General features: G+C 36.9%; 1 protein-coding gene across 2 annotated transcripts in view; it reads right to left on the bottom strand.

Moving 5' to 3' along the window:
* si:dkey-247m21.3 (5-hydroxytryptamine receptor 4) overlaps nucleotides 1-22286 on the bottom strand; it is a 42101-nt gene that overhangs the window by 7310 nt on the left and 12505 nt on the right. For both annotated transcript variants that reach the window (XM_047805347.1, XM_027139877.2), the window contains exons 5-6: nucleotides 19658-19811; nucleotides 17845-18410 (exon numbers count right to left, since the gene is read on the bottom strand). In XM_047805347.1, coding sequence (XP_047661303.1) covers nucleotides 17845-18410; nucleotides 19658-19811 — 720 coding nt within the window. The remainder of the gene's footprint in view (nucleotides 1-17844; nucleotides 18411-19657; nucleotides 19812-22286) is intronic.

Here is a 22286-nt window from a genome sequence, read left to right as displayed (position 1 = left end):
TTATTGTAGGAACTGCTGAAGATAGAAAATTAATCAACACCTAGGGACAAATCAGTAGGAGAAGACACAATGACATTAAACGAATTTTCCTTGAACACTGTAACTGAATGTGTAAGGTTAACTGTCAGTGTTGCAGCTTTTCCCTTTTGTGTTAGTTGTTACATATTTTAATGTCTTTCCTTAAATGTATTGTTTGAAACAGTTATTAAAAAAATTGAAAAATTTATTAAAAGGCAAGGAAAGCTATCTATAAACACACAAACACCATTTAAAAGTTCAAATAAGCCTAAAATTCCGTTTAGGCTAAAATAATGAATGTAGTGGACTATATTTATTGCTTCACTTAAACCAAATAGCATATTGATTGAAGTTAAAAGAGTCCACCATATGCAATAACGACTAAAAAAAGCAACTTTAAAAGCTGGAGACACATAATTGCTTCAGAGCAGAACTTGAATGCACCGCTAAGTCCACATCCTTCACTACTGAGTGGACTTGGATCAATTAGCCTCCCCACAGGTACAGGCTCCAACAGAGATACAGAGCCAACCAGCTGCCAACATCAGTACATCCCCATGCTTTTAAAGCCATTAAGCTTAAGAGCTGCAGTTATTGTACACTGGTCTATTTAGCCTGTATATTACTGACACAAACGACACCGTTCATCTGTACTACAGGTCATTTTCATGGTAAACAACATGTGTTTTACACTTAAACACAGCTGTTGTTGCTTTTTTGGTAATGCCAGACAAACTCTAACATCTTGTTTTGCCATTTTATTTCTTTATAATGTTCCCAAGCAATTGGTATGTAAATGCTCTTAGATTTGTAAGTAGGAATGAGATGAAAGAAAAAATGGTCATGCTTTTGTATCTGATTGGAAACAATCAAGCGAATGGGAGAAGGCCATTAATTAAAATAAGTGCATTATTTATATGTGTGTGTGTGTGTGTGTGTGTGTGTGTGTGTGTGTGTGTGTGTGTGTGTGTGTGTGTGTGTGTGTGTGTGTGTGTGTGTGTGTGTGTATCACATTTACTAGCATCACTCTACTAGATTCTATCTATAGATTTACCTGATTTAGGTAGATGCATCTGCTTTTAATAAAACACTCATTTCGAGGCGAAATTTGGAGAGAATTATCGTTTTTCATGTAGACTTGCCATTCTGAAGGTTTTTGTTCTTTTGTCTATGACGTTACTGTCATCAAAAATAAGAAGCATTAGCAAAGAAGAGATTATTTTCCTTCACAAGCATGTCACAAAATGTTTTACAGATATTTGCCACTGATTAAACTTTGTATTTATTTATCAACATTGCAGCATAATTTATTTCTTCAATCCCTGTATCAGTAAGTTACAGTTTACTGATAAAACACTGGCACTGGAGACTCCTTCCGTAAATGCTAAATAAACATCAACATTCTATTTATAGTGAACCTGGGTTTTGCACCTACAGTATGTTACTCTTGCCTGTTTGTACAGATCAAACAGAATTGAGCATTCAACAGCACTGTGGTATAAAATCTAAGAAACTCCAGGTGTTTAAAAAGCAAAGGTCAACATTTTATTGTAAATTTGGTTCCTGCACAAAGAAAAGTTATTTTTTCAGCATAGCTGAAATTTTGCAATATTCTTTGGCAACCTGATCACACCAACACTCAGCCTGAAAAGGTTAGTAAACTTGTATATACCTGTAAAGAGAAGCCTCCACCAAGTGCTCTGTGTGCACTCTAACAGCTCTAATAAGGCACTCATGCATGAATATAATGACTGTTCCTGTTGACACGCACTGCGCTGACCTTCATGCTGTTCTGCTTTATGGTGAGAGGGCTCTATATAGCAAAACATAAAGGGCACACAGTGTAGTGCGCAAAAAAAGAGTTAGACCTGATGTATTTTGTTGAGGGAATTCAACTGCTTGCACAACAGATTACAAACAGCACTTATGGCTGGTAATTCAGGGCTGTTTCTAAAATTCAATACTGTGTGTAAATTTCATGGTAGACACATCGTAAGTATTTAGTGCAGATACAATAATTACTCTTGTTTGGAAAGCCGTCCTCTGCACAGAATCCTTGACCTTCTGTCCTTTAATACATGACCCAGCAATCGATTAACTGCCACCATCTTGAGGGACGTTTCATTAATTTCATGTTTTTAGATGGATGTGTTTTTCATTATAGTGACGTACATCTATAGTTTAAAATACCTTGTGGTACATACATTTTACCACAGCACACTTAATTTCTCCAGCCCTTTTTTCTGGGACAAAAGCACAAAAAGTGAAAGCAAATATATCTACAAGACGAAACTGATCATTAAACACTACAAAGTGAGCTAGAAACAAGAAACAGGGGACAGTGGTGAAGATGTCTGACTACCAGTCAGAAGTGTGAGTTTAAGTCCCAACACCACTAATATGTCACTGCTCAGATTTGAGAAAGAGAGCGAGAGAGAGAGAGAGAGAGAAAGAGAGAGAGAGAAAGAGAGAGAGAGAGAGAGAGAGAGAGAGAGAGAGAGAGAGAGAGAGAGAGAGAGAGAGAGAGAGAGAGAGAGAGTAAATACCTCTGTGTAAGGGCATCTAACATTTTCCAAGCCTTTTCTGAAACTCAAGTAGCTCATACATCTTTGACTACACAGTACATGCATCATTAAAAAGTTAGTTCCTCTCTCCTAAAATGTTATGGTCATAAATAAATTTCACACACGACATGGTTGTTGCGGGGGGAAAATGTTGCCATTTCTTGATATTCTCTCTTGCACTGTTTGCAAGAATATTTACAATCCTCAGATAAATATTTATTTCACACCACAGAGAGAAAGCACACACTAGTATATTAGTACAGTACAAAATGATGTAATTAGGTCTAGGTCTTGTATGTGATATTGTATGTGTGTCAGCCTCAGGGCATGAATTCGGAACTTGCCATTTTCACCATTGAACCACAAAGACCAGGCCTAAAAATATTTCTGGCACCCTGAACCTTTCCGTGAGCCCACTGAGCACGCAAAACCTGGGGGGTGTCTGCAGCTGAAAGAGAACCAGGGGATATGGGTGGCCAAAAAATATGCAGCCCCTCATGTATCAAGCACAAATAAATCTTTGTAAATCTTATTTTGATATGGTGATCAAATCAGAGCACGGCCAAATAGTTTGTAAGAATGTGTAAAAACATCCCGAACATCTGTGGTAAATAGAAGCCAATCCCTGAGGATATGAGATCCGTTTCTGGACCGGAGTTCCCACGTTACTTGCTCATTTTGTAGTGCATTCTGTGCACATGTACAGATATAGTAAGCCATTGTCAGTGTAGTGACAAAACAGCAAATAAAAATATTGACCTGCTTTTTAGTTCAGTTCATCCAAACCTAAGTTTCACCAAAATCACCAGTAATCATCCATGACACTTCCGACTGTGTTGTTCTTTTGCAGGACAGACAGTGATTTCACAGCACACTATTAAATTACAGTTCTTAGAGTTTGCTGATTTGACAGCTCACTTAAATTTAAATGTTTAAATCCGAATCACCCTTAATTCTTTAGAAAATGTTCAGGAATAAAAACGCTCTATGGTTTCAGTTGTCAGGGAACAGCCCGGACTTTCGGCCATGTGTGTTTGTTATTGTTGTTGTCACGTGTCTGCCCCGCCTTCGTCTGCTCCGCCCTGTCTCCACACCTGATCCTAATTGTGTCATCATTGTCTTTTGTATTTAAATGAGGAATCATTAGTTACGTTTAGTTACGTGTACCTTAGTCATTGTCAATCAGTGTCGTCATCTGTATTGCTTTAGTTCTCGTCATTTACTGTCTTTGTCTTTATCATGTATTAAACCCCATTCATTTGAAGCTATCCTGTGTACCGGTCCGTCTCCTTCCTACACTGGTTGTGACATCAGTTCCAACAGCGTGAATATTATTGTATACATTTACATATAATGCATCTTATATTTGGTTGTGTTCAATAAAAACTGTACTGTAAGGCTTTTTTATATATATAATAAAATGTAATACAACTTTAAAACTCCTAAATAATTTCCCAAACTTTGATAATTGTGTAGACTTTGTCATATTTTCCCAGTGTCTCCATGGGTTTCCTCTGGGTTCTCTGGTTTCCTTCTATGGTCCAGAAACATGGCAGTAGGTCATTAAATTATCCCTAGGTGTGAATTTGTGTGTGCATGATGCCTGATGATGGCCTGGGGTACCAGTCAAGGTGCATTCATGCTTTATTTTGCACAACCTGAGTAAACTTTGGATCTTACTGTCTTACTGAGTTTGTTAGTACTTTTAATAGTGAAGGCTTACTTATGCCCCACAGTTCTAGAAACAGCCTTCCAAAAAGTGTTTAGGACTCAGACTCAGTATCAGTGTTTAAGTTTATGCTGAAAACTCATTTATTTAGTCAACCCTTTGGTTAATACGTTTGTCCCAGAGTCCCCTCATATATATTCCCTTCTGTTTCTCCCTTTAAAGTTATAATGTCATAGCTATATTCTTGCTGGAGTCCTTGCTTACTCTCTTCTAATTATATGTTGTCTTTCGGATGCTCCCTGTTCAGGGTCACTACAACGGATCATCCGAAAATACCTGGCACACGTATTTGATTTTTCTTACAGGTTTTGCCGGATGCACTTCCTGGTTGAACCTTGACATTTTAGCCAGGCTTTGGACGAGCACTGGACCAGCACTGTGAGTTAACCTCTCAGTGATTGTGTTGGTTTCCTGCTTGGGAATCGAACCTTGGCTGCAGCAGAGAGAGCTAAGGGTTCACTGAACAGTTGGTAAATTCAATTTGATATGATAGGCTTAAAGTTAAAAATCAGTGATCCATTTTTGTATCAGTATCTCTGTAGTACACGTTTATAGAAGAGAAATTATTCATAAACACACTATCAACCAGATGTGGATGGCGTCCTTTTTGGGTCTGGTTCTTTTCAAGGTTTCTTCTTAAAAGGAAGTTTTTCCTTGGCATCCTCATCTCCGGCATGCTCATTAGGAATAAATTTAAAATTTTAATTGATTTTTTTATACTTTCAATAAAACTGCTTCGTGACAATGCCCAATGTTAAGTGCTTTATAAATGCAACTGAATTGAATGGAATGGAACTGAATTGCACTCTCTGTGCAGAGAAGGCCTAAAGAGTGAAATATTTCAATGGAACATGTAATCTTTTTCCAAATGTGTTTTTATGACAACAGTTTCCATAATACTGCCAGTTTGAATAAATAGACAAGCTAAAAAAATACAAGACCAAAAAAAAAAAAATACAGGAATTAAACAAGACAGCTCAGTCCCGTCTGATTTGGTCAAACTGAGATTTTTTTCCCCCAAAGATGCTAAACATGTGCTGTCAAAACATCCCATAAATTATGCTATCAAAGTGCTATCAAATAATATTATGGGTAGAATTTATTTGACATACCATTAACCTGGTAAAAGCAGGATATTTATGGCTCCAAAGATTAGATCTGTCCTAGTTCTGGCCAAAAATGGAAACAACATCTTTAGCCTTGGATTAAGCAAGATACCTTTCAAACAATCAGTTCTAACCGAGACCAGCAATCTGCTTTCATTTCTACATGGTTCCGGCTTCAGTTCGGCATTCACCAGAGTAAGTAAGAGCGATGGGCTAAGCGAAATTTTCATGCAATTATAGCTTCATATTGTTACCGTAGTTATAAAAAACAACTCCAGTCTGATAATGACTACAGGATTAGCTTGAGGATCTACCCAGAGTGGGATGTCATAGATAAATCATGCTCCTTTAATTTCACAACACAGTTATTAAGCTTGATCCATTATCTATTGTTCTACACAAACTCTCTCAAACACCTCCCACCCACAACAATCTTAGTTGCTTAGAAATCACATTTTGCATCCATTATATCCAGGACTTTTTAAACCAAAAACATGGGTAGTTATGTGGGGACATATATATATATATATCTTTTGATATTATAAAATTAATACATACATTAATGCAACAACCTATTTAAATGTACTTTGTTCTATGTAAAAGCCTGTAGTTTTCAGTTCTGGTCATTCAGACATTAATTAATCTTCTATAACAGCAGACTGGTGAAAGACAGACAGTTTATAGCTGCTACAACAGAAGTGAGAACAAGAACTTGTTTTTATAGATGTTCCACTACATTGTAGGTAACAATAACCAGAAGGACGTCCAATAAAAGGCTTCTTTAATCAGTAAAAAATGTCATTGCATGCAAAATTTGGTATAATGGTTCTAGTTATAATAGTTGATTATTGACCTACAATAGCATGATTTATGTCACCTAGACCTCTGCACACATGAATACATGAAATAAATGCACACATGAAATCTAAAGCATCAGTATCCCTAACCCATAAAAGGTGAATATTCAAACCAGCTGTTCATGTTGCAGAGTAAAAAAAAACACAGTTTGCCTAATCATAAATCTGAGCTCACGTGCAGGCCTTTTCCAACCTTGAAAAGGATTTTATTTGGAAAATATCTAGTTTTAGAAACCCTTGTGATATACTGCGGACATAAAGCCCTTTATGGTGTTATGATGAGAGCAAGTGCACATATCCAAGAAACATGAAATGAGTCCAAAGCGCATTATATTATCATTCCAGCAGATATTATTACTCCACACAAAGCCAGGTGTTAAACAGTTTATAGAAAAACAGCCGAATGCACGAATTATAATAATGTGGATTATTGTAAATAGTTGGCATTGCCTGGAGCTCTTTCTGATGTAGAACAATGTTTGTGTTGAAGGTTGCTAAAACATAGCTGAGACTGGGATCAATCTGAGCTCTAATAACTGCATCAAGCTGCAGTGAAGGCTCGTAAAAGTGTGCAGTAAAATTGACAGGATACATTAACCCTGTGCTCCTGTATAAACCCACTCCCAAAGTCAGCATGCCAAGCAACAGTTCTAGTGATGGGAATTCCTGCTCGTTTGAGAAAGTCCACTCATCATTAACAATATCCAACTACCCAAATATTTTTATATTCAAAGTATTTTTTTTCCTGCTTGAATACATTCATAATTTAAAGTACTGTATGTGCTCTGTATCTCACAATATGTCTCTTTTTGACTGCATACATTGTAGGATTAAGTAGGATTGGTAGGAGTGTAAAAAAGGTAACACAAGAATTGAATTGTCTATCAATGCTTAAAGCTTTCTCTGTGCACATGACAATAAACTTAAAAAGTTGAACTTTAAGTTTATACAAAACCAAATAAAGAAGAGGTCACACTGCAAATATCTAATCGTAAACAAGAACGCAAACGATACGTGTGCACTGTATGGACAAACAAAGAAATGAAAGTTTTATTTGATTAATTTAAACATCAAAGATGAATGAACACAACTAAACAGCTAAGAGTTTGATTCATTTTCACGGCAAGAGTAGCAGCTAAACCTGCATCAACAAAATAAGCAGATAAACCTGCTTAAAATAAGTGTCAACAAAATCATTAATCAAATAATTTAGCAGTTAATGTATTTTACACATTTAAACAGCATACGTTATCACTTTTACATTTGCCTAATTGATCCATGCTCAGTCTTCAGACTTTTCGCCAGTTAAAGCAGTAAGTTTGCTAGTTTACTGTTAATGCATGAAGTAAATTCACTTCATTTTTTATTAACATTAAACAAAAACACACTTGTAATAGAGATAACCATGGCAATTTGATAACTAACCACGACATCTGATGCAACCTGGGAAAGCCATCTACAAAAAATCACATTATCACATTAATTCATAAACATCATGCAGATCGTTCCTTCTCTACATTTACATTTACATTTACAGCATTTGGCAGACGTCTCTTGAGTATATCTTTAGTGTATAAGATGCGATGCATCTTGCGTGGAAAGGACAGATTTGCAGTTTTGGAATAATATAATAAAAGATACAAGACTGCAGTGGATCTGTAGCGATTTTTGACTTAAAATAAAAGACTAAAAATAAAACAGACCACAGTGAACAAACAAAAGTTAGCCAGGTGTGTCTTGTCCTCCTGAATTGTTGTTCTAAAAATATACTGTGGTATTATTGCTGTCGTATTTACAGACACACTGTGTATAAAAAGAAAGCTCAAGGTCACATCCTGTTCACCAGCCATACTTAAGACTGTTCAGCTGCTAAACATGTGTGCAGTGTGATCATCACCAACCCTCCCATGGGTGAACCATTAACTGGACGAAACACAAGCGGACATCTTTATGGTGTGGTATAACAACAACATCCCTAATCTCAAACAGTGTCATAAAACTCTTTGGAGCTGTTCCCTGTTTCAGGTGCTATACGTGAAGTTGATGAGTGTCGTGCACAGACCTACCTGCTGTGGGTGACTTATTTACTTATATTTATTTAAGCTGATGAGTTATGGTATGATGTGACACGACACATGTTGAGGAGGAATAAAACTGTGAAGGTGAGCCTTGAGGTGTGCTGTTCTAGGAAAATAATAAGTTAAACAGACTTACTGGTACTGTTATCGCCCCAAAGACACCATATCCTGAATTGCTAAATTCCTATTGCACCACAGCACTTTTCCACAATTCATATTGGTATTATTACATACCAATTACATACCGATTACATCATACCTTTTATACACTAATAGTTACATTTATTATTGTGGAACATCCATGAATCAAGTTTCTGTTATCACTTACATTTAAGTCATTCTCTTACCAGCATCTCATTTTGCAGACAATTACTTAATTTAATAATTCCATTAATAATTTATTAATGAACAATTACTCAACACTTCTTATCCATTTATGGTTACGTGTAATGTAAAGTGTCTGTGAAACGTATATCAGCTATATTATAAACTTTATTTTACCAGGAAAGAAGCACATTGAGATTAAAAATCTCTTTTACAAGAGCATCCTGGCCAAGATTAACAGATGCAAGCACGTTTGAGTTTAACAAATAACATCCAACAATACACACACACACACACACACACACACACACACACACACACACACACACACACACACACACACACACACACACACACACACACACACACACACACAAGCAAATCCATCAAATTTCAATATCAATAAAAAACAAATTAATACACCTACAGCCCGAAGTTTCATTCTCCAAATCATGTAAATGTTTTTTAAAAATGTCCAACGGAACCAGTGTCCTCAGATTTAATGCACTTTGCAAACAATTCCAGGCAGAGGGAGCACATTTAAATGCCTTTTTTCCACATTCAGTATGTACCACTGAAACAGAAAGTAAAAATAATTCTTGTGAACTGAGGTTATAGCTACAAGCATACTTTTTACAGATGTATGTACAAAGATATGATGGAAGTAAACCCAGGATAGATTTATATATAAAAACACGCCAGTGTTTTTGTCTTCGGATGGACAGCGCAGATCAGCCAACCTGAGCATACAACACACAGTGATGAGTGAGGGTTTTAAGATTTGTTATAAACCTCAATGCACCATGATAAACAGTATCAATAGCATATAAACACTGTGAAGATGCATGCATATATATATATAACATCACCGTAATCCAGTACAGACATAAAGGTCGCTTCAACAAGCCTCTTTTTTGCCTCAAAAGAAAGACAGGATTTGATTCTAAAATAAAAACCCAATTTCACTTTCAATCTTTTCACCAGTTGCTCTACATGAGGGCCAAAGGAGAGAGCGTCATCAATTAAAATCCCCAGATACCTACACTGAGACACAAACTCAATTTCTGAACCTTGAGACGTAGTAATAGGCAGAAGGTTATTCTTTGAGATTGGTTTGGATTTAGAAAACATGAATTTTGTTTTATCAACATTTAAAACCCATTTAAATTCATATATATATATATATTTGTTCCCTCACCAGCATCTTTTTTTCTTTCTTGAATTTAATAATAATAATAATAATAATTTTATTGCATCACAGTTTGCCTCATGTTTCTGAAAAAAGTGTCAACTCCTCTCTCCTGAAGACTCTCCTGTGTCAGAAAATTCACAGACTCACAGATCATTAACCATATCAATGGTTTTCTTTGTTAAACAACAATCCATTTAATCTGATTATTATTAGGTTTAGATTAGATGGAGCGTAATATATACAATCCTATGAATTTATAAATTATTTGGCCAAGGTTTTGTGGACACGTGACCATCAGACCATCATATTTGGTTCTTCTCCAAACTGTTGCTGCAAAGTTGGAAGAAAGCAATTGTCTAGAAAGTCTTTGTAATCTGTAGAATTAAGATTCTACTCACTGGAACTAAGAGGTCCAAAAATGTTCCAGCATGATAATGCCCTTGTGCACAAAATGAGATAAAGGCGATGTGCCAAGATTGAAGTGAAAGAAATCTAGCGGCCTGCACTGAGCCCTGATCCCAATGCCCATTAAACACATTTGTAATGAATTGGAACTCCAACTGATCCCCAGATTTTCTTGGCTGAAATCAGTCCCAAACCTCTTACACACTTGTGGCTGAATGAACCATCTACTGAAAATCCAAAGGAATTGGATATGAAATTGGCAGTTCAGTACTCAAGTATAGTGTATAAACCTGCGAATTGCAGCCAGAATGTTATTAGGAAATGAATGAACATCTTCTGACCAATCAGAATTGAGAACTCAACAGAACTGTGGTATAAAGGTGTGATATAATAAATAAAGTGATAACAGAAACTAACTTGTTTCACATGACATATATACATAACTATAAAGGGATAAATATGGATTTGCTGTAGTTCTTTATTAAATGCAAAATCATAATATGCTGTGGTGTAACTGAAATTTAAAAATATGCTATGGTGTAAAGGTAATAAAAAACTTAGTGTGTTGTTCTTAAAATATACTCAACATAATTATGCTTCATGACGCCATTCTATTTCCATTCTGTTTAAAATCTTTCACCTATTAATTCTGTCTGTTTGTGTCACACAGCTTGATTATCCAGTATCGTGCTGAAGTAAAAAAAAACCTCATGCAAGCAATTTCTCTCAGATTCTTCAGAAATCTTTCTTGGCATTAACAGAATGTACAGGCTTCGGCTTAGACTAAGCAGTAATACTGGTTGTATTAGGTTTTCACACTACCCCCACGTTCAAAGTTCTCTTGCAGAAGTGAACCTTTGCCAAGCTAATTGTGCACCATTTTCCACCAATCACAGGCACCTGAGTATATGTGACATTCTAAGTCCTGGCATTGCTTCATTAAGACAAGCTTCAGGATTCTTTGGAGAAAAAGGATAGCGATTTTTTCCCTCAGAAATATAAACTACTGTGATTGACACTACAGGTGGGTGTTGGAAGCCTGGCAGCAGTGGGGTTGACGGCCAAACGAGGAAGCGAAATGTGATTTTTTTTCCCTCTACCTCCTCTGCAGCACCTATAATCACCACAATTATAATGCAGCAAGTGAGACAGTCCTCACAGCTCTCTTCTCTCTGGCATTACATAGTACCACATGTAAATATTAAAAGATATCAAAGGACAAAAGGATACTAGCTGCTTCTGAAATACTAAACCACCCTGTGTGATACCAACATACCTGCTATGGACAGAGACAATGAGGTCACTTGCCCCAATCTGATATTTGATGTGAATATTAACTGAAGCTCTTAACCTGAAAGATTTTATGTACTGCACTGCTGTCACGTGTCTGTACTGCTGCCACATACACTCTTCAGGCTTACACTAAAACCACCTGCCTAATATTATGTAGATTCATCAAAGCCTGGACTCAACAAGACCTCTGAAGGTGTGCAGTGGAATCTGGCACCAAGATCTTATCTGCAGATGCTTTACTGTAAGTCTTGTAAGTAACGAATAGCACCTCTATGGACTACACCCCACAAATGCTCGGTCAGATTGAGATCTGAGGAACTTGGAGGCCAAGACAACACCTTGAACTCTTTTTCATGTTTCTCAAATCATTCCTGAACATTTTTGCAGTTTCAGGGAGCATTATAATGTGGAAAGAGGTAACTGCCATTAGAGAATACAATTGCCATGAAGGGGTGTACTTGATCTGCAACAATGTTTAGGTAGGTGGTAGGTGTCAAATTATAACATGAAGGTTTACGTAGCAAGCTTTGTAGCACTGTGTGTTCTGATACCTTTCTCTCATAGCCAGCAGCCTTTTTTTTAGCAAGTTGTGCTACTATAGCTCTTCTGTAGGATCATACCAAACAGGCCAATTCTGTGAATGAAAAATGATTTACTCTGCAGAAATTTTGTACCATAAATTTTACAGTTATCTGGGCTGCCATTAAAGTAAATATAAAACATATACAGTCGTACGCAAGTTTAGGAACCCCTGACAATTTCCATGATTATCATTTATGAATATCTGGGTGTTTGGATCAGCAATTTAATTTTGATCCATCAAATAACTGAAGGACACAGTAATATTTCAGTAGTGAAATGAGGTTTATTGGATTAACAGAAAATGTGCAATATGCATCAAAACGAAATTAGACAGGTGCATAAATTGTGGCACCCTTGCCATTTTGTTGATTTAAATACCAGTAACTACTTAGCACTGATTAATTGGAACACACAATTGGTTTGGTGAGCTCATTAAGCCTTGACCTTCATAGACAGGTGCATGCAATCATGAGAAAAGGTATTTAAGGTGGCCGATTGCAAGTTGTTGTTCTCTTTGACTCTCGTCTGATGAGTGGCAACATAGAGGCTGCAAAACAGTTCTCAAGTGACCTGAAAACAAAGATTATTCAACATTATGGTTTAGGGGAAGGCTGCAAAAAGTTATCGCAGAGATATAAGCTGTCAGTGTCCACTGTGGGGAACATAGTGAGGAAATGGAAGACAACAGGCACACTTTTTGTTAAGGCCAGAAGTGGCAGGCCATGTAAAATGTTGGTGAGGCAAAGGATGGTGAGAACGGTCAAAAAGAGCCCACAGACCACCTCCAAAGACCTACAACATCAATGTGCTGAAGATGGTGTCACTGTGCATCGTTCAACAATTCAGCGCACTTTGACAAGGTGAAGCTGTACGGGAGAGTGAAGCCAAAGAAGCCTTTTCTGCACACTCGCCACAAACGGAGTCGCTTTAGGTATGCAAACGCACATTTGGACAGCTTCATTTTGGAATAAGGTACTGTGGAGTGAGTTATTTGGTCATAACAAGGGGTGTTATACATGTCGTCAAAAGTACGCAGCATTCCAAGAAAACACTTCCTACAGTAAAATTTGGCAGAGGTTCCATCATGCTGTGGGGCTGTGTGGCCAGTGCCAGTACTGGGAATCTGGTTAAAGTTGAGGGTTGCATGGATTCCACTCAATATCAGCAGATTCTTGAGAAGAATGTTGAGGAATCAGTCACAAAGTTGAAGTTACACCTGAACTGGATATTTCAACAAGACAATGACCCAAAACACTGCTCAAAATCTACTCGGGCATTTATGCAGTGGAACAAGTACAATGTTGTGGAATGGCCATCCCAGTTCCCAGACCTGAATATCATTGAACATCTGTGGGGTGATTTGAAGCAGGCCGTCCATGCTCGGCAACCATCAAACCTAACTGAACTGGAGATGTTTTGTAAGGAGGAATGGTCCAAAATACATTCACCCAGAATCCAGACACTCATTAAAGGCTATAGGAAGCATCTAGAGCAGGCATCAGCAAATGGCTGACCGCAGTCCGGATCCGGACCGAGTGACGGGTCTGCCCGGACCCGTTAAAATTCTAATATTATCATATTAAGCATCTCCTTATTATAATCTAATATTATAAGATCATATAAGCTCTTTGATATTAATAAAAAGATAAATCTTTCGTTCATGCGCAGTTAATCTAGTTATTACGACAGGAGCGTCATCAAAAGCCAAGCCAAAAACAGATTGTTTCTGTTCCATACTCCAGAGCAGAAGGTGGCAGTAATGCACCTAATTACGCTGGCAGGACAATTAAGATTCAAACTGCTGGCAGGACAGTTACATGCCCATTTTTCTCACTAGGAACGGAAGATGGAAAGGGAGGAAGGAGAGGTGGAAAGGAGAGAGGAAAAAGGGAGCTGCTCAAAGCTCTGCACTTTTATTTTATTCAGTAAATTCTGCAAGGTTCTATTTTATTTTAAATCTTTTTTTGCCTAAGGTTCCTGTGTTATTAATGTAGTTAATGTTTAAAAAAGGGGCAGCTCAAAAGTCTTTTGTTTAATTTTTTTCTTAAAGATTAAAAGCACTTTTATTTTATTCAAAGGATTCTGAATGTTTTACATTACTTGAAATATAGGCCCTAAGTTCAGGCTGCTCAAAGCTGTGTTTGCACTTTTTATTTATTTTATTCAGAAGAAATTCCGTGTATGTTGTCTGTTACTTGACATGTAGTAAAGACAACTACGGTATTGTTTTCCGTTCAAGTGCCATACAAGTTCAGACTGTGAAAACACTAGAAATTTAACAATAAATTATATAGAAATGTATGTGCCTCATTGATTTTATTAACATGAGGGTACACTATTTTAAGTGACAATATAAGATTCAGACCTTTGCTGGGAGGAAATTTTAGTAACTGGACCTCTCTTAAATTTTAATTGAATACCCCTGATCTAGAGGCTGTTATTTCTGCTAAAGGAAGCTCTACTAAATATTGATGTGATTTTTCTTTTGGGGTGCCCAAATTTATGCACCTGTCTAATTTATTTTGATGCCTATTGTACATTTTCTGTTAATTCAATAAACCTCATTTCACTACTGAAATATTACTGTGTTCTTTTTGAAATTGCTGATCCAAACACCCAAATATTTATAAATGGAAATTGTCAGCGGTTCCTAAACGTTTGCATACGACTGTAAATGTTTTATATCTTACATATCACATAATCCAGTACCTTTGTTCATTTGGCTGATGCTTATGTAGAATACATGCAAGAATCACCACACAAGCTTCACCTCAGGGATATAACCATAGCAGCTTGGAGGTGCAGGGATTTGAACACCCTGTCTTCTGATGTGTGACTCAAAGTTGTAATGACTGAGCCACCAGAATTCACTCTGCATGACGTTGCTTCAGCACAATTTTTTCAGTGTGGGTTAATTCAGTGGTATATTTGGTTGAAGTCACTCAGTAGTTAAGGCTTTTATTTACACATTAGTCACTTGCCAATACATTACTGCAAAATCTATTGGGAGTTTTTACAGTGTAGAAAAATAGCTTTTGAAAAAATTATTGTCTAAATAATTTCTAGAAGGTTTTGCAAAGAACAATATATGTTCGTACCTTATTATATACATTATTACATATATTAAGCTTCAGTATGGTCACTATTGCTGTTTTATTTCTGTGATATCCTTTATAGGTGTTCAGTTTGCATGATGCTCAACTTGAGGCTATATATTGATTGATTGATACCGGCCCTCTAAAACCATCACCAGCAGTCTTACAATCAGCTTATATTTAGTTTGAGTAATTAAATATATCACAAAAACACATCTGCTTTGACACATTCACTATTTTTATTGCTTAGAAATGCAACAAGATATATTTAAAATTGTTAATACTTTAAGTATTATGCTCTTCTACAGTCACTGTATCTAATAATTACCACAATACAAAATTAAAAAATAAAACTGAAAATAGAAATTAGGACCTGGATGTCCAAAATCTAAAGAAAAGTGCAATAGAATTAAAATGTGTAAAAGCACCCACAGCCAATAATTGTTCAAAAACAAACCATAAAGAGGCAGCGGCTGTGAAGGCAAATAAAGCTACTCAAATCACAGAAGGGCGGCCCAGCTGCTGTAATCTGTCTAATCACAGCAGAACAAAAAGGTCACAACATTAATCAGGAGATTCATTTGTTTGGAAGGGAAAAATTCCCATGCAAAGTATGATAAATGCACAAGTAAAAGGGAAAATAAGCAGTTTAAAAGATTTTACACACAGTACATAAAGTCTTACAAGAAACGAGTATGCCGCAGTCACGCCCACCGACAGGCAGCATGATGGCCAAATCCAAAGCCACTACAGAGACGACTACAAAACAACATGCCACTGCCAAGCAAAAAAAAAAAAACTTTGGACTTTTCACCACCCTTCTAAAGCGGTCCCTACTTTATTTCAAGGCAATAATCTCATGCTTTAATTTTTTTTACCCCTGCAAAATGACTGCTGTGTCCTGAACAGACCTTTGCCATATTCAAAATTCACATCACTTCAATAGAAATTAAGCATCTCTGACAATCTGCATGGTAAAACCTTTTGACCTAGACAAACCAAAACAACAGTGCAGGGCAAAGTAACACACGTACACACACACACACAAACACACACACACACAAACACACACACATACACACACACACACACACACACAAACACACAAAGTGTTGGTGAGCAGGTGGGCCTGTCAGTATACACCACTACTGTTAACAAATAAACTGTGTATTTACTGTTAGTTTGAATGCATTAGCCTGCTGTGGGCTGTTCTTTGTGATTTTCTCACATGCCTATATAGAAAAAAAAGGAAAATGCAGCTCTATATTTTAAAAAGTACCCAATTAAAGTATGCCTACTCAAGCTTGTTGATTTTTTTATTATCATAATTTTAAAGATTGAGCCAGAAAAGTGCCAAAAAATCAATCTCTTACTGTTGGTAAACAGCATTATTTTCAATATTTAGGCAACATCGTACTTTTTTTTTTAAATATTAAAACACACCAAAGAATGAATTAATAAAATAGCTGACACAGACCCACTACATAGACAAGATTTCTATGTAGGTTCATGAATGTCTTCCTCAAACAAAGTTATAAGAATACATTTGTCCAGAATATCTTTGCTGTATGCTGTAGCTTTACGATGTCACTATCACTAAGAAGCTCAAACATGTTCCAGCAATACCCTTGACAATACCCTTAAGCACAAATCAAGCTCCATGGAGACATGGTTTTCCAAAGCTGTTATAGAAGACCTCGAGTGTCCTGCATGGAGCCCTGATCTCAGCCCCACTGAACAGCTTTGGAATGAACTGGAACACTGACTGAATTCCAGGTCTCACTAAAGCTCTTGTAACTAAATGATCCCCACATGGGAAAATCTAGTGGAAAGCCTTCCTAGAAGAGTGAAGCTTACTATAACAGTAAATGGGGAATAGATGTTTAAAAAAAGCACATATGGATCTGATGGCTCACAAACATTTGGCCATCGTGTAGCTAAAATCAACAATGCGAGCATGTGCCATCCATCATTTTCTGAAAGTGAATAATAGAAGCAAAATAGATACGACATGAATACTGACATTTTTTTAAATTACGATTAAATGAATAGCCCAGTGTCTTTCTCCCTAATCTCTGTCTGCTGTATCTGTAGTGAATGTCTGTTTTATCAAAATCCTATTATTGTTCAAGTGTAACAATTGGCATACATGTTTACAGTGTGCATGTTACTCTTTTTCTCTTATCAGCACAAAATGCACAGCAGCCAGCAATTTTTCTTTAAAGACACACCAAGCGCGAAGGACTTCCTTTCATTATAAGTGAGTTTCAAGTAAACAGGTTTCTGTCATTTCTCAGTGCAGGGAGACATGAAATTCTTTTCCATGTTAATCACACATGCACTACAGACAGTGGATAGAAACTGAAAGCCAGTGGAATAAGGCTGAGATAAAAAGGACATTCATTGGGTCTACAGCACTACAGGCGAAACTGAAATGAACATCAGTATGAAATGATTACTATGCATGACAAAACACAGAGTCTGTCTGCACTTGACCCATAAAAACATGGTCCCGGAAACCTACAAAAGATAAAGCTTTCATATACAAGGTAATCTTTCATTTTAGGTAAAGCGTTATGTTCAAGAAAGGAATTACTGTACCTGAGCGCAATGGATGTTCCGTTCACAGATGCCGAGCAATGTCTGCTCGGACTAAAGCTTCCCTGGCGGGCATAGCGCATGTCCCCACAGCACAGGATCATGAGGAAGGCTCTTCGAAAAGCCCGGTTCAGAAAGGCATAAAGGAATGGGTTTAAGCCTGAGTTAATATATCCCAGCCACAGCCATGTGGTCCACATCTGCCATGGTACACTGTATTGGATGAAGGGGTCCACCACGTTAGTGACAAAAAATGGAGCCCAGCACAGACAGAAGCAACCCATAATGACTGCCAGTGTCTTGGCCGCCTTGGTTTCTATTTTCATGCGGCTGGAGCCGGGGTGTTCGTGACTGTAGTAAGAGGATATGGGAGTGGATCCGGCACGCCGCAGCATTCGGATCTGCCGAGCGTGCTCCATAGCTGTCACATAGATGCGCTGGTAGGCGAGGACCATCAAACAGAGAGGCACATAGAAGGCCACGGCTGAGCAAACGAGAGCATATGGTCGGTTCACCATGAATATGCAGGACGTCCTGTTTGAGCCGTGGCTTAGCTTCCTTTCCTCAATCTGAAGAATGAAACAAACAGTACAATCAATTCAAGCTGGGTGATGAGGATTTCTTCCATTTTCATGGAAATCACCAGTGACAGTAATTTCTGTTGTTCCGATTTTGGCCATAAATGGCTAAATGGCTGCATTCACTTTGTATCACTATCTTCCAAGTATCTGCTATACACGCTGTGTGTAATTGTTTTAAAGATCGGACTACCTTTAGATTGTAAAATATCTCTTTGTGGCTTTGTGTTGGTTTCAGTATCCAGTTTTGCCTAGCTTGCCTAGATTTGACTGTTTTTCCATGTGTCTAGTATCGATATCCTGTATCTATATTTATAATTTGCTTACATGCCAAGGGGGATGTGTCAGCCCTTAGAGTTGTTCTTCTACACATTAAGAAATTCATATGAAATGGTGGACTTCTTTAGATTTCATGCTACAGCATGCTGTCTATAACGAAAATGTGTTTGTGTATTCTAGTGTGATATTTTCTCTACTTGTACCACAATGCTGATGAATTACTAATGAAGTAGAGGGAGACAATGAAGTAGTTGATGTGTTAATTTTCTATAACAGCAACTCTGAAATTCATTATAAATTTATTAAAGTGCTTGTTCTTATAAGTCCCAGCTCCACTTAAGTCTATTTTAAAAAGTATAATGGTGAAATATTCTGTGAGATGTTTATTTAGGAGTCTCCAGTGTCAAGGTTACAGTTAGAGAACAACCTCACAGACACAGGAAAGACTTCTAAATGGAGTAGTCTAGAATTTGCCCTTTCTTATGTTCTTGATTTTTTGTAATTCTTATTCTTCCTATTCTTAATAAATTCAATAGAAGAAAAACAGAAATGCACATACAATCTCCACCATTTAACTGATTATTTAATGAGGTTGAGTTACTTATAATTAACTAATAATGATATATTGGACAAACAAAACTGTTGCGTTTTTATCATTTTCACATTGGTTCAGTTGCACAGGCAAAACTGTGAAATTCAATGATCATTTCTCTCAGCATGTCTCCAACCAGCTGCATTCTAATGGACCCTGATCATAGACTGTGTATGTAAAACTCGGGTCGCAGCGGTAAAGCTCAACTCGGCCCTGCAGTAGCAACACATTAGCCAAATGAGCTCCTTCTCTGTGGTGGCAGGTTCTACTAAATATATCTGTCTTCATCGAAACGTGCAGGGTGCGTTTGCAGAATAGTATTTCAGGCGCGCTGGCTCTGAGTCAAGTAATCTGACGAACCACTTACAATGTCCTCAATGCCAATCACATTCCAGTTCTGCATGATGGGGAGAAAGGAGATGAACAAGGGGATAACCCAACACCCCCCCAGCATCAGAGACACTCTCACAGGTGTCATCTTGTTCCTGTAGACCAGCGGCTGGCAGCAAATTGCATAGTACCTGCCACACATAAGTGAATAATGGCATGTGATTAATAGACATCATTGACTAACCAGTCGTCTTGCAAAACCCATTCAAAACCCCCATTAACCAAACATTGTGCCACTTTTTCATATTGATTTCACCCAACCTTGTGAATCACATAATTTTTTCATACTGTAGCATTTTTCCTGACAGGCACGAGGCAAAAAAGAAAAAAAAAAACATTAGTCATCACTCTGCGGGGTGGAGAGAGAAGAATGAATGGCATCGTGGGATGGATAAAATTGCAAAGTCGGAGGCAAGGGTGCAAAAATGTGCATGTGTGAAAATGAGTCTCTGTGTGTGTGTTTGAGATGTGGAAAAAGAGAGCTGGAGAAAGAACAAGTGTTGATGCCTCATGGACCAGGTGCAGTCCAAGAGCCACAGCTGTTCTCTCTAAAGCCATGCAGGATTGCATCATCATAATATATAAACACTGATATAATGCATGTTAAACTACAAATACACATCATCTTCCCAGGGAGACTAATAAAGACATGCAATGTCGTTTTGCTTGTGTGGCCATGTGTTGCGTTTTGTTCAGTGTATTCATATTATGTGGAACGAATGTTTCTGGTGTGTTCACAGCCTCAATAAAGTTGACAAATTTTTTCACCTTCTGTGTTTTATGTAAAACATGCAAACGGGATGCTACTGTTACTGTTTGTTCAGTTTATTACATATGATTTTAAAATAATTTAAATTATAATGGATGAATTAGTCAGCCATATTTTGTACCATAACAGCTCCAAGTTGTACAATTCACTTAAGTTTTTAAAGTTAAGTTGTTTGTATGTATTGTTATTACAGTATATCGATATATGTGCGAAAGCAATAAAGTGAAGCTCAGTAGTAATAACTGAAGTGCTATTTGTGTTGTTCTTTAGTAGATATTGATGCTGTAGAACAAAACTATACAGTGAAACACACAAAAACTCATAACTAATGTCGGTTGTGTTACTGAGTTGTTATTCAGTTGGAGCAGCATTATACACCGTAACCCATTAATACTTCTTATCGTTTTAAAGAAAATGGTAACCCTTTATTTTAAGGAATACATAAAAGGTGTTAATTTAGGTTTTGCTCTTTGTTAATAATTTCCCATATTAGACACTGATAAATGAGACATTGTTCATAAACACATATGTCAGGAATCTGTTTTGTAAAACTGCCTAATGAATGCATGGTTGGCTTTTAAAAATCTAAAAAATATGAAATGTACTTCTTATGCAAAGCATTCAGCATAAAATAATGATCTGAATTACACACATTATTAATGCAATACCTATATTTCTAGCATTTTGAAGGCACTACTACAACATGGCCCATATTTGAGGCTTAAATTCTTATATCCAACATGTACTGGCCTAGTTTGCTCGAAATTAAACATGAAATGAAATAGGACACACATTGTCTTGCTGAAAGCTTGTTTACCGCTTGTTAGCTTCTAATTAGTGATAACTGAAGCTCTACTCTCCAATATGTGAGAAATGTTTTAGTATTAATGACTTAGAGTCGGCTGACAGGAAGTGAACTGAATTTACAGACCATGGCTTTAACATAGACTTTATTGCCCATTATCCCATCTAATAATCTACCTTTTAGTCAGTTTTAGTTTTACACGATGGATCACCAATTGAAAGCAATTTAACTGTTTAGAAGTATCAAATTTAGGCTTTATAACACAAGTAACACCTAATATGTGTCCCTTTAAATAAAGAAATTTAGAAATAATTAAATAAAGAAATTGCTCATTACATTGTACAATCTACATTACATTGTACATTTGTTCTTTTGTTTTACTTAATTTCTTCCTTTAAACATCAACTGTCTTTGACTGACTCTTTGACCCTGTGCTCCTCTCAGAAATCATATGTGTCTGTGTGTATATATATATTTAGAATCATTAACTACTGCTTAGTTAATACTGGGCTCTGAATAAGATATTTACTTGGCAGTTAAGTAGTTATGTTCTTTGTGTAGTTTTTTTTTTTTCTTTCTTTTTAAAATCATTGACAGTTATACAGAGCCCTTATATTGTTCCTAATTACCATGTGGCCGGAGACTTGTAAGAAAAAAAAATAGCATAATTCCAGACAAAATTATAATCAGTTTGTGAATGCTGGATTACAGGCTAAACATTTAAACATTTTAACATTTATAGGCTAAACACAAAATTCACTGATGAAAAGAGCAAACAGAGAGTGCCACTGAATCTAAAGTGCATCCATACATACTTATGACACAAAGCACCAATCAGATGTAAGTGATTAATAAACACAGATGTATCAGCCTTGCGCCTTTGTATGGGTTATCAGCATTGATTTTCAATGACCTGCTCTAATGAGGGCTTTCTATCATTATGATAAAAAGCCCCATAGTTCCAAGACCATGCAGCTCAGATCGCTAACAAGGCAGCTGTGTAATAAACAGGAAGTGCCTTGTAATTCAGCG

The sequence above is a fragment of the Tachysurus fulvidraco genome, chromosome 21 (assembly GCF_022655615.1).
Source record: "Tachysurus fulvidraco isolate hzauxx_2018 chromosome 21, HZAU_PFXX_2.0, whole genome shotgun sequence".
Classification (NCBI taxonomy): Eukaryota; Metazoa; Chordata; class Actinopteri; order Siluriformes; family Bagridae; genus Tachysurus; species Tachysurus fulvidraco.
The sequence above is the reverse complement of the archived record's forward strand: the minus strand, read 5'-3'. Positions and strand labels throughout refer to the sequence as shown.